This window comes from Amphibalanus amphitrite, unplaced genomic scaffold, assembly GCF_019059575.1.
Source record: "Amphibalanus amphitrite isolate SeventyFive unplaced genomic scaffold, NRLGWU_Aamphi_draft 000025F_arrow, whole genome shotgun sequence".
Lineage (NCBI taxonomy): Eukaryota > Metazoa > Arthropoda > Thecostraca > Balanomorpha > Balanidae > Amphibalanus > Amphibalanus amphitrite.
Window position 1 is genome coordinate 1,176,006 of NW_024881521.1, and position 11,599 is coordinate 1,187,604.

General features: G+C 50.1%; 1 protein-coding gene across 1 annotated transcript in view; it reads left to right on the forward strand.

Annotated features, from left to right (window-relative positions):
• The window catches only part of LOC122394627 (tetraspanin-9-like), a 50,979-nt gene extending 40,059 nt beyond the window's left edge, over positions 1 to 10,920 (forward strand). The window contains exons 5-8 of the mRNA XM_043391630.1: positions 1,178 to 1,351; positions 4,380 to 4,491; positions 5,860 to 5,984; positions 9,390 to 10,920. Coding sequence (XP_043247565.1) covers positions 1,178 to 1,351; positions 4,380 to 4,491; positions 5,860 to 5,984; positions 9,390 to 9,485 — 507 coding nt within the window. The 3' untranslated portion in view covers positions 9,486 to 10,920. The remainder of the gene's footprint in view (positions 1 to 1,177; positions 1,352 to 4,379; positions 4,492 to 5,859; positions 5,985 to 9,389) is intronic.
• Positions 10,921 to 11,599: the final 679 nt, after the last annotated feature.

The window sequence follows — 11,599 nt, forward strand, 5'->3', positions numbered from 1 at the left end:
TACGGACCAGGACCGAGTGGGTGTCACTGTGCAGGGGTGGCACAGGGGTGGTCCAGCCAGCGTAGTAACTTCATTTGGGTGCAGCATAATTGTGCATTGTTCGTTGTTTATGGTAGTAATTGTAACATGCAGAATGCAGCGACCCATTGTAGGCCAAGTCGTAAATTCGCAGTATGGGCACATACAGTCTCAATTGTTGTTGGAACGAAGGTCTGAGACTTAACGTTTTAAATTTAATAGCTTGTTTTTCATTAATCCCCAACATTAAGATTTATTGTGTACTTAAACGATGTGTATCCAAATTAAACTTCTCCGACTTGAAGAAATGGTATACTATGTGTTAGATAAAATCCTAGCGTTGTTCACTGATCAGTGAAATGCTGGACATTTTTATTACTATAGTCTTGTAAGTTTTGCACAAATCTAATGTTGCTCTTCTGTATTTCCCTTTTTAGTTTTTGTTTGGCGGTTATGATGCATTCGAGTAAAAAATGAAGCCAACGGACACAAAAACCCGCGTGCCTGCCTATCAGACGAACCTTTAATGGTGCACTGATAAAACAGCTTCTGTGGCCGGTGGGGACTATAAAACCCAGCCCGGGATAAGGGCACTCTGTTAGATTACACAGCCTTCGACGGCAGATAAAGCGATCTCTGTTAATGGACCGTCCGGCTGCCGTCTAAATCAATCAGCTCGCGACATTCTTATGAAATAACTCATTAATGCGGCGTATTTTTCTGGACATTCAGATGAGTTATGCCGGTTTAACCGTACGGATACTCTTGCTGTAATTGTCCAAGCGAGGCATGCAGATAATTAAATATCCCGCAATGCTTCTCATTTCAATTCAAATTAGCCAGTTATGACCGACAGGTCTTTTAAATGGCAATCATATTCAATTCGTATGAGCATATCTCATTTAAAACGTACATTATGAAGACGTCATGCTAGGCAGTTATCCATCCTTGGAGTTTGGGTAGTTAGTTCAAGAGCTTAATTAATAAAACGTACAGCTACAGCTATGCTCCTACCTATATTGTATCTGGCTTGCACCTGCCTGTCCCCAAATAAACCCGCTGCGATAGTTTTGTGCACTGTATCTGGCTTGCACCATTCCACGTTTTTGCTTGTCCCGACTGTGTAGGCAGTCCTGACCAAAGCCCCTCTCCGTTTCAGTATTTCAGCTGTGTGGCGTTCGCGTTTCTGCTGGAGCTCATAGTGATGGTGCTCTGCTTCATCTTCAAAATAGAGCTGGGCGAGACGCTGGTCTCGGAGCTGAACGCCGGCGTCCGGCAGCACTATAACCGCTCCAACAGCCTGGCCGTCACCTGGGACCACATCCAGCAGGAGGTGAGAGACACCTTCATTCGTATTCCAATGGCAAACGGTGAATACAAATCGCATAATTTACTGCCGTCAAATGCCTACCGACGTATGTGCATAGTCGAGTGTGCACTTTATGCATTTTCTCACCTCATTCTAGCAGAAATGGGGGTATTTGCGTGCACGTCATGGCCTTTCACACGGCAACTCCGCTATATCTGATGTGGAATTCGGTCAGTTCAGTTCCCATAAATACCGAGGCCGTAGCGGACCCACATTCATCAGTTAGGTGCGCACTGAACTATCACGGGCACTACGTTAATCCCGCGCCTGAGCCGCCGCCGTAAATCGTCCTAAACGGAAAGTCGTGTACCGGTGATCAGCTGGAGCTGTGAAACATTGATCAGAGCACGATGATCAACACCTGTGGTTCAAACGGTGGACGTGTAGGCGGGAGCAGGTTTCTTTTACTGCAGACCGGCAGCGCCCAATATGATTGCTGATTTCGTTGTCATTTATAGAGGGACAAAAAATATAAATTATAAAGTGATATTCTTACAGAAAAATAAGAGGGCTTCGTGCTATGGTCTCAGATAGGCATGTGTTTATTATACGTTAATTACTTAACCTATACAAAGATTCATATAACATGCCATCGCAATAACTAATAGATTTATCGTAGCCATTCCTTGAATGTTTAATAATTGATTTAGTGGTTCATTAATGATGGGACTGGAGGGTACATTTTTCACCTTGGGCGGCAGGGCGGCTCCATCCCGGATGTCTCTCCTGGTCATCAGTCACTCCGCCTCTCAATCAGCCGATCGCCCCTCTCACACTAATCCCAGCCGTCATCAGCTGTCTGCACAAGGACATCCATGTGTGACGTCACAGCTGCAATTGCCAGTCCAAATAAACAGCCCTGGCCCGGAGATCAGGCTGCAGGTCCGGTCGGTGTGGCCCTGAACGTGTCTGATCGGTGACCGGTGCGGCGTGGCGGCCCAACGGTCACCAGGCGGGCGTAGGTGTAGGGCGGAGGGCGCCACGAACTCATCACGTGCCCCGCAGGTGCCGCGGAACGGCAGCCTACCTCGGCGGCCAATCAAATATTTATAAATGCCAGGCCGGCGGCGGTCGGTTCGTCGTTTCCGTAAACGCGGCGTGGAGCGGCGCGGCGTGTTCGGAAAACATGTGTTAGCGCTGTCCGACGGCGGTCACGGAGAACCACCCGGGGTCATCATGGACAGTTTCATGGACAGTTGGGGTGTGTAGGGGTCACTAGAGGTCACGGGGGACCACTTGGGGTCAGCAGGGACAGTTGGGGTCAGTAGGGGTCACGAGAGGTCATAAGGGACAACCTGGGGTAATCAGGGACAGTTAAGGTTTGTAGAGGTCACTAGAGGTTACAGTTGGTCATCTAGGGTCAGCAGGGACATTTGGGGTGGGTAGGGGTCACGAGAGGTTACAGTTGGTCGTCTGGGGCCATCAGGGACAGTTATGGTATACAGAGGTCACTAAAGGTCACAGTAGGTCATCTAGGGTCAGCAGGGACAGTTAGGTGTATAGGGGTCACTAGAGGTCACAGCTCGTCACAGCTGGTCAGCTGCGGTCATCGGGGACAGTTCTGGTTTGCAGAGGTTACGAGAGGTCACAGAGGACCGCCCGGGGTCATCAGGTACGGTCAGGCTATTTAGGGCCACTAGAGGTCAGAAGACCATCTGTGGTTGTCCGGGAAAGTGTTGGGATTTACTAATGCATCTTTTTTGTTCCCTGCACACGCAAGCCGATGGCGAAAAAATCAGTAGCGATTCCTACGTCAGGTTTTATAAATGCGCCGAATGACTGGCTGTGGAAACTATGAATTAATCAATCAGCTGTCGATGGGTGCATAACTTGCTGCTGAGGTGGCTGTCATTCTGCATTGTCAAGAATAGCCTCTGCGACAGCTGGCTGACAGTTTCAACAACCAGACGGCATTTTCATCATCAAATGGTCGTAAATTTAATGGGATGACATCAGTGCTATTCCGCTGATCGTGTGATCTCTCTGGGGCCGGTCTCCGCCTGCTGTGACCAGCGTCCTATACGTGACTGTTGTTATTTGTTCGCTCGTCCGACCGACCGCTGCCACTCAGCTAAAATTCCGCTGACGGATGCAGGCACACGAACAGACAAACAATTAGACAAATACGGGCGGACTTCAAGGTACAGCTTGGCACATTTTATGGCTATGTTTAGTAGCATTCCATTCCTGTTAGCTGGCCAACTGGTCATTAAAATTTTTAATTAAAATTGCTGTCTGTCTGGTATAGTTGCATAGGGCTGAGTCACAGAGGTTAAAAGCAGGATCAGCTCGTGGTCAAGGCTCGCTGATTTATAAACCCTGGCCTGACGCTGCCGTCGAACTTGATAAGGCTAGACGGTACCGAGCCAGCCACGACCGCGACTCGACTCGGCGACCGGTCGCCCCCAGTTCCACGCCTGTGCTGACCGATGGGCGGATTCCGCCTATATCTGACCGGTCCCGTCCAGCCGGTCGGCCGCTCGGCGTCCATGCTAATGAGCCATCCATCGCCGGGCACGCCCCGGTTCAACAGATCCCCGCCCCCGGATATTGGCGGCCGATATATCGGGAATCGATCGAACCGTGTGGGTGTCTCCTGCCCGCCGGCCGTCTCTGAGGCGGGCTTAGCAGTCGTGCGTCACAAATCTTGTCACTATAGTTTGGATTAGGTGTGTCTGAAATGCTCGGAACACCCCGAGGTGTCGTTTTAAGTTTCATCTGTATGCTGTAAAGCTCACGCGGCTTAAATAGTAGACTTGAAGAGAGCGAATAACGTATGCTACGAAAATGAATTACTGCTAAGCCTTGATTTATGTTGTACGATTTATTTCCGCGCCACTGCTGCCGTTCGGTGTCGTATGAACATCTACGTCAGTAGTCTTGTTTCACTGCTGTTTTGCCAACTCTCACAGGGATATATGTCTGCCTGTGTTTCTGTCTGACTGCCGATTCATATACATTGTCTCACAAGGATTTGTGCGCTGCGTTTCAGTTCGACTGCTGCGGCGTGCAGTCGTACAAGGACTGGTACTCGATCAGCGCCTGGCCAGACGAGTCCATCGTGCCGGACTCGTGCTGCCTGCCCTGGGTGAAAAATACCACCGGTAAGCAGCGCGTGCTATACGTGCCGTGTGTCCTGTGCGCAGCCAGTGATAGCTGACACCGAGATACAATGCCGGAGCCCTGGAACGCACCAGCTGACCGAGCGTACACACCTTTCGTCGTGGCATTTCTACGGACCGCGATAGCCTTCCAAAGTGTCGACTCATGTTGTTTGCTGCCTGGATGAAAACAATGCTCCGTGTGCACTGTGCAGGCTACTGCACCCTGACGGGGCCCGTCTTCCCGCTCAGACTCCCGCTGACTGCATTCCTTGCCGTCTCGCAGCTCCTGTGATGTCTCTTCGCACTACCTTTTCCTTTCCGCCCCGCCTGCTCGCTGTCCCGCACAGATCGTCTCCTCTGCGTGTGTCCGTCTCAAACCTGCGTATAATTGTCGTGTTTTTGCCCTATACCCACCGCTCCACCGCGCTCTAGTGAGCTGCTGCTCCATCACAGCACCCAACCGTCCCCTCCCCCTCTCTCAGAGCCGCTCTTTAACCGCTGAAGCCGCCCCGCGACCGTTGAGAGCATCTTCAGGTACCCCGAGTGCCTCTAGAGCGTCTCACCACCCTCGCAAGTCATCCTCGGTCGATTTGTGACCGTGCACGCTGGTTTTTGCGGCCCTCTCCCTGTGGACTGGCTACGTTCCGACGGCGAGAGAAGGGCGCAGACGCAGCGGGTAGCTGTAGAGTGCAGCTATTGTTAACGTCATTGGCTGTAGGCTGACTGGCAGACTGAAGTGCTTTATTGAATTGGGGGCGGTTATATTGTTTGGCAATCAGACACATTGTGAGAATAGCTGCAATATTGAGAGAAGGTAATTTTTTTCTGAGGAATGTCAGCATGCATGCTGATAATGTGCTACAAAAGCAGCAATCTTCTAAGATCGTTCACGTTTATCCGAAGATAGTGATTTCGGCCGTCATTTGTCGTCAATCGCGACAGATCGTGAGAATAACTTTAATCACCAGCATTGCTCACCAATCCCATGACATTTTTAATTAAACTCCGTAAGAGCGAAATGCAAAGCTTGCGATTATTTTTACGAATGCGGTAGCCATAAGTGCTGCAAAGTAGATTTTAAACTATTCGATATTGACCACATTATAAATCTTGCCTAGAGCCCTTCCAGCGTCCCTTGCTGCCGCACCTTTGTCGTGATGTTTACCTTCATCGTTTAGCATCTTTGGAAACCACTTTTGCTGCGGTACCGTGTCGTGACTTTGAAAGTCGTGATCAGCCCTGCATGACAATCTATTCTGCATGACAATGTGCTCGCGGTACGGCCGTCACGTGATGTCACCACTCCTCAGCTCATGCACCGTGCGGGGCTCTCCTGTAAGTCACGTGACACACCTGTTTGACCCTCAGACTGTGGACGGAGCGGCCTCCCGAGTCACTGGCACAGAGCCGGCTGCTACGAAATGATCAACATCTGGTTCCTGGAGCGGCTCCATGTGCTAGGCATAGCTGCTCTGGTGCTCGCCTTCATACAGGTAAAGGCCGTTTTGATCGGGGTCGAATGCACCATGCCAAGGCTGGGCTTGACTGCATGCCTAATAATAATTCCACATGATTGTCAAGGTCAGCTGTCAAGTGCTTCTTTGGCAGTGACCCTATAAATGAGTCAACTCTGTTAGGGCATGCAGAATGGTGCTTGCTCAGTGCCACTCTTTGCTTAGGGGCTGCCGCCCGGAGTCTGTAGGTGGTGCTGGGGTCGCTCAGCAGCTTATGGACATTATCATCTTTCAGACAGACAAATGGAATGGGCACGACACGAGCGCAGAAAATCATCTTAAAAAGTTATAGTTTAGCTTGACAGTTAACTTAACAGCCCATAGATGCTCATCATATAGTGACCATTTCAGAAGTGGACTAGTGTACCTACGTCCTACCTATCAGTCAACTCCCTCATCTATGTAGGTACCGTTCACGTCAGCACTGGCGGATCCAGACTTGCGTTTGGGGGGGGGGGCAACTCCTGCAAGTAACCAAACCTAGGGTACCCCCAAATCCTGTTTTCTCATCGGATTTAGGCCACTTATTTTTTCGTCACAGCCCTGAAACGATATATTTTTTTAAACTAAAAATAAAAAAATAGAAATGGTAGCCCACCCAACCCGAGCCTAAATATTACTTTGAAAACACTTCAAATTGCTTTTGTCGACCAATTAGCCCGCTCCGGGTCGGTGCGTGGCGCAGCCTTCGCGGGCTGGGAGGTGTCGGTTGGACCCCCTGCCGTTCGGCCCCTGATTAAGCTAGAGCTCGCGGAAAAAAAAAAACAGGCGTGTTGCCCGTGAGTGACGAGACGAAGCCGATGATACCCGATTTTAAGGTCCTTGGTCATTGGTTGACCTTCCAGGGCGGTGTTTCACGGTCGTGCTGACAGCCGCTGACAGCGCATTCCGCGAGCTAAGGTCAGCCTTCGGTAGTGTTGTGGGTATAGGCTTGTTGATGTCTCCATTGAAACCAAAAGTGCCATCAGCGCTGGCAGCGGCTGGCAGCGTGCCGTGAAACACCGCCCAGGTCAGGTCACAGACCCAAAAGACGGGAAAATCAGGACCTGTCAGAACCTCCTAAAGTAAGGCTGTAATACGTTTTTTTTTTGTGCTGATCACAAATTTCATGTTAGTTTGGATCATAGATAATGTCTTCATGCGTTTAGACCATGTCGGGGCAGGTCAGGTCAGATCAGCCAGTAGGAGTACTTATGGGCGTCCGTATAGCAGGTGTCCACTACCACTGGCAGCTACGTAACATGATACGAAGGCATCAAAACTACTTCGTAAATGTTCAAATGGCTGCAAAATGCTAAATTCAAAATCAGCTAAACGAAACTATCCTAGAAACATGTTAAACTCGGAAAAGTGCACCGAGGTCATCAAAGGTCAATGACCTGACTTGACCGTAAGGTGACATTGGCATCCGCCCTAATGTGTGGGAGCAACATCATATCACATGTTTGAGCGTTTTAAACCACGAAAAGACTATAAAAGCGCGGATAATGTGAGCCGACATACGCCGAATCGCTATTCCGGCCAAACATGGCCTCCAACATGGCCAAACAGTCTCGAGAAATAGGCCACAAGTCAAAGTTCACTTGGGTCAGGGTCATGAAATTTTCAGACTTTGTCACCATGAGGGTACCAAAGTTTCGTCGCGATCGGCTTCATGATACCTTACACGATAACTTCACACGTCGATCGAGAGTTAAAGCATGGATGAAGGAGAACCAGGGGATGAAGGTTCTTTCATCCATGGTTAAAGTGTGCAATAAGAACTTCTTGGGTGAAGACAAGACCAACACTTTTATCAAGCTCACAGATTTTTAATGATACGGTATTTTCTCTCTACCTACTACGCCCTTCTCACATTCATTTTTCTTAAGTGTTTTTGGGGACACAAAATATATGTTGTTCCCCTTTCAGGCTTGGGGGCATGACCCCGTGGGCCCCCTGGATCCGCTAGGCCGAAACTAACTAGGTCGTTTTCAAACGGTCTGATATTTTAGGTCATAGTTTGCAAACGGCCGGTGTTTTCAGGTAGTTTCATATGGCCTGACTGGGCCAGGCCGTTTGCAAACGGACCGAATTTTCATACGGCCTGTAACATATATTCAGATTTCGACATCTGTCGTAGCATCAAATTCTGATGTGGCGCACTCAAAAGCCGGAATTGGTCCTTGGATGCCGTAAGGACCCTTTTAAGAAACAAGTGACCCGACTGACCCTTAGAGATTGGCCTGAGCTGTGACCGAAATAAGTCTTTTACCGTTTCGCAGGAAGGGACAAAAAGGTCCCTCATATGCTTCTTGTACAATTACGAAACAAAACAAGTTTTTTTTTCAACGAAAACTCAGTGAGTTTTCCTAAAAAATTTATTGCGCATATTCCGTGAATGAAAAGTTGCCGGGTCATGTCAGGTCAGGCTGCCACAGCAAGTTTGTTAACTTGACAGCTCAATCGATATTTATGCAATAAGACCTTCTCGGGTGACGATAAGACATGACGACACTTTATGAAGGAAGCTAGTAAACCCGGTATTTTCTCCATAGGCGCGGGAACCGGGGGAGGGGGCAGTGGTGGCAGCTTGCCCCCCCCCCCCCCCCAACTCTGGGGCCGTGCGGGCGGTGCCCCCACAACTTTCAGACAGAATACCGCTCCTTTTCGCAAATGTTTTCTTTTTTTTTGTTGAAAAAGCCAAGGGATGAAAAATAAGTGACCTAAAACCGGCGAGAAAACTATATTTGGGGGATCCTAGGTTGATCTCTATCATGGTGTGACCTCCCCCCCCCCCCCGTCTAAAAGTAGTTCCCGCGCCCCTGGGTTTCTCTACGCTATTGAATCACGCTGCTGATTCTAGTAAGTATCTACTACACAACCTTCTCACATTAATTTTTCTTCAAGCGTTTTGGGGGGCCAAAAGATATGTTGGCCCCCTCTTTCAGGCTTTTTGGGCCCATGGCCCCGGTGGCCCCCTGGCCCCGGTCCTTTTTTGCAAGTGTTTTTCTTTTTTTGTTGAAAAAGCCAAGGGATGAAAAATAAGTGGCCTAAAACCGGTGAGAAAACTAGATTTGGGGGGACCCTAGGTTGATCTCTATTATGGTGTGCTCCCCCAGTCTGAAAGTAGTTCCCGCGCCCCTGACTTTCTCTACGCTATTGAATCACGCTGCTGATTCTAGTAGGTATCTACTACGCAACCTTCTCACATTAATTTTTCTCCAAGCGTTTTGGGGGGGCCAAAAGATATGTTGGCCCCCCTTTCAGGCTTTTGGGGGGGGGGGGCCATGGCCCCGGTGGCCCCCCCCCCCCCCCCCTGGATCCGCCAGTGCACGTCAGTCGTGCCAACTGCCACTGCCCGTTGTTTTACCGTAACATACTGTATCTCTCCTCTCCTTGCAGCTCTTCGGCATGGTCTCTTCGATGATGCTCTACTGCACGCTCGGTCACAAGCGGAAACGCTTCTACACGTACCGGTCCTACCAGCCGACCTCCTGACGACCACTGGAGACGGCCCTCTAGCGGCCGTCGCTGATAACTGCAGTACAAAAACCGTCCGCTAGGTAGCACTGCCTGGTCAGGTCCAGCGCCGAATGTTACCACGGGATGCGTCGAGTCCAAGGAGCTCGACAGGCTGTCACAGCGGCCAAAGGTGACATGCGAGAGCCATTCCTGCTTTGAACTGAAGAAGCGGATAAATCGCTGCCTTGGAAGTGGCGGTGTGTCGCTAGACGGCTGATCGAGACTGGTTGTCCACTTGTCCAGCGCCTTCCACGGCGGTTTATAGCGCATGTGACGGTTCCGATGAGGCCGTGGACAAGTCAGCAGCTGGAAATGTTTGATGTTATCGACGAGTTGTTAAGTAGCCAAGAAGTTGGTGTGTAGAGCTCCTTTGGCTTATTATGGGTAGGCACTGGCTGGAGATATGCGGAACATCGTGCTTTTGGCTGAATATAGGAATGTGCAGTTGTGAGTTATATGACGTCAGCTGTGTATAATGAACATTTTGCCATTACAATAATCATCGAACTCTGACAGTGCTTCAGCCGTGAGTAATCCAGTATGTACGCTGTTCATATTTATACAGTAGTTATGCTAATTATGGGTTAATTCCGCTCTTTGGCGAAGCGAAGCCAACACGCCCGTATTTGAACATGCATTTATCACCAATTGGCGTTGTTATGTACTCTTGGAAGGGGCTAAACCCTGTGTGCTTGTCTAATCAATTCGATTGTAAATGCCTTCTGTCCAACCCGTAGTAAAACGTTCAAACTGTGAAACCCGTTCTTTTGTTTTATTTTGTCGATACTGCCAACGCAAACTGGGACCTAAAAACCAACTTTGTTTGGTAACATTCCAGCTATTGTATGGTTTAATCGTTGTTGATTATCATCTATCCAAACTCGCTATACCCTCGTGTGATGAATAAGCGGCCACAAGAAGCGAAAAGAAGCGGCCAAACCAAGTGCCATCCATTCTCCGTACATGCACCACGTATGCCCTATATCGTAACTCACTTGTGACGCGACATCGTTCGTTGTTTGTAAATGCTCTGACTGAACATGTTCAACATGATTATCGGCCTAGCTGTGATAAGTTATTACTTGGCTGGCTCATAGATTGTCCGATATGCAATATCGGCATAGTGTACTTAATCATGTAGCCTCTCGCAACCACAGTGGCGCTTTCCCCTGCAGTGCGCGTGGGGCGGAGAGAATTATAGCTGCAAAACACCCGTGTCTGGTGTCTGTCTCTCGCACGCGGGTGTGTGTCTGGTAGTACCCCGGCCCAGTGTGGTGTTTGTATGAAGATGTTGACTGGATGGAATCTCCCGCACGCGGCCGCCGAGGAACGTTTGTTCAGTCAGCAACTGAGCATGTCTGTGTGAGACGGTCACCTGCACAACGAATACATGCATTCGACTCACCGTTTACTGTCTGCCTTTTTAAGAAGGATGTAATAAATAAATAAATATTCACGGAGCTATGAAGATAGCCCAACCTTTCATGCATGTTAACGCATGCACGAACAAAAAGATGTGATTTATCTCTCGTCATGATAAGTTTTTAATTTTCCAGCGGAAAGGACCGTGCCGCGGAAAGCAAGCCGTGAATGGCTCTGGCTGAATGCGAGCCATTAATCTTGCTTTGTTGGAGCGAGTGGCTCGTTGGCCTCGAGTGCGGTCATCCATACGAGCCATGGTCTCGTTTGAATCTCGGCGTGCGGTCTCGGCGGGGCTGGACTGCGACTGTTGGCGCCGGTCCGCGGGGCTGGCTGGACTGGACTGCGACTGTTGGCCCTCGGTCCGCGGGGCTGGACTGGACTGCGACTGTTGGCGCTCAGTCCGCGGGGCGGGACTGGACTGGACTGCGACTGTTGGCGCTCGGTCCGCGGGGCTGGACTGGGCTGCGACTGTTGGCGCTGGGTCCGCGGGGCTGGACTGGACTGCGACTGTAAGCGCCGGTCCGCCGACGCCGCCGGTCCGCTGTCGCTCCGTCCGCCCCCCCTCCCCCCCCCCCCAGCGCCGCAGCGGTCGCAGAACAATGACGTGGCTTTGTCGAATGGCCCGCCCTACGATTTTACTGTGCCGACCCAAAATGCTCGTTGAGAAG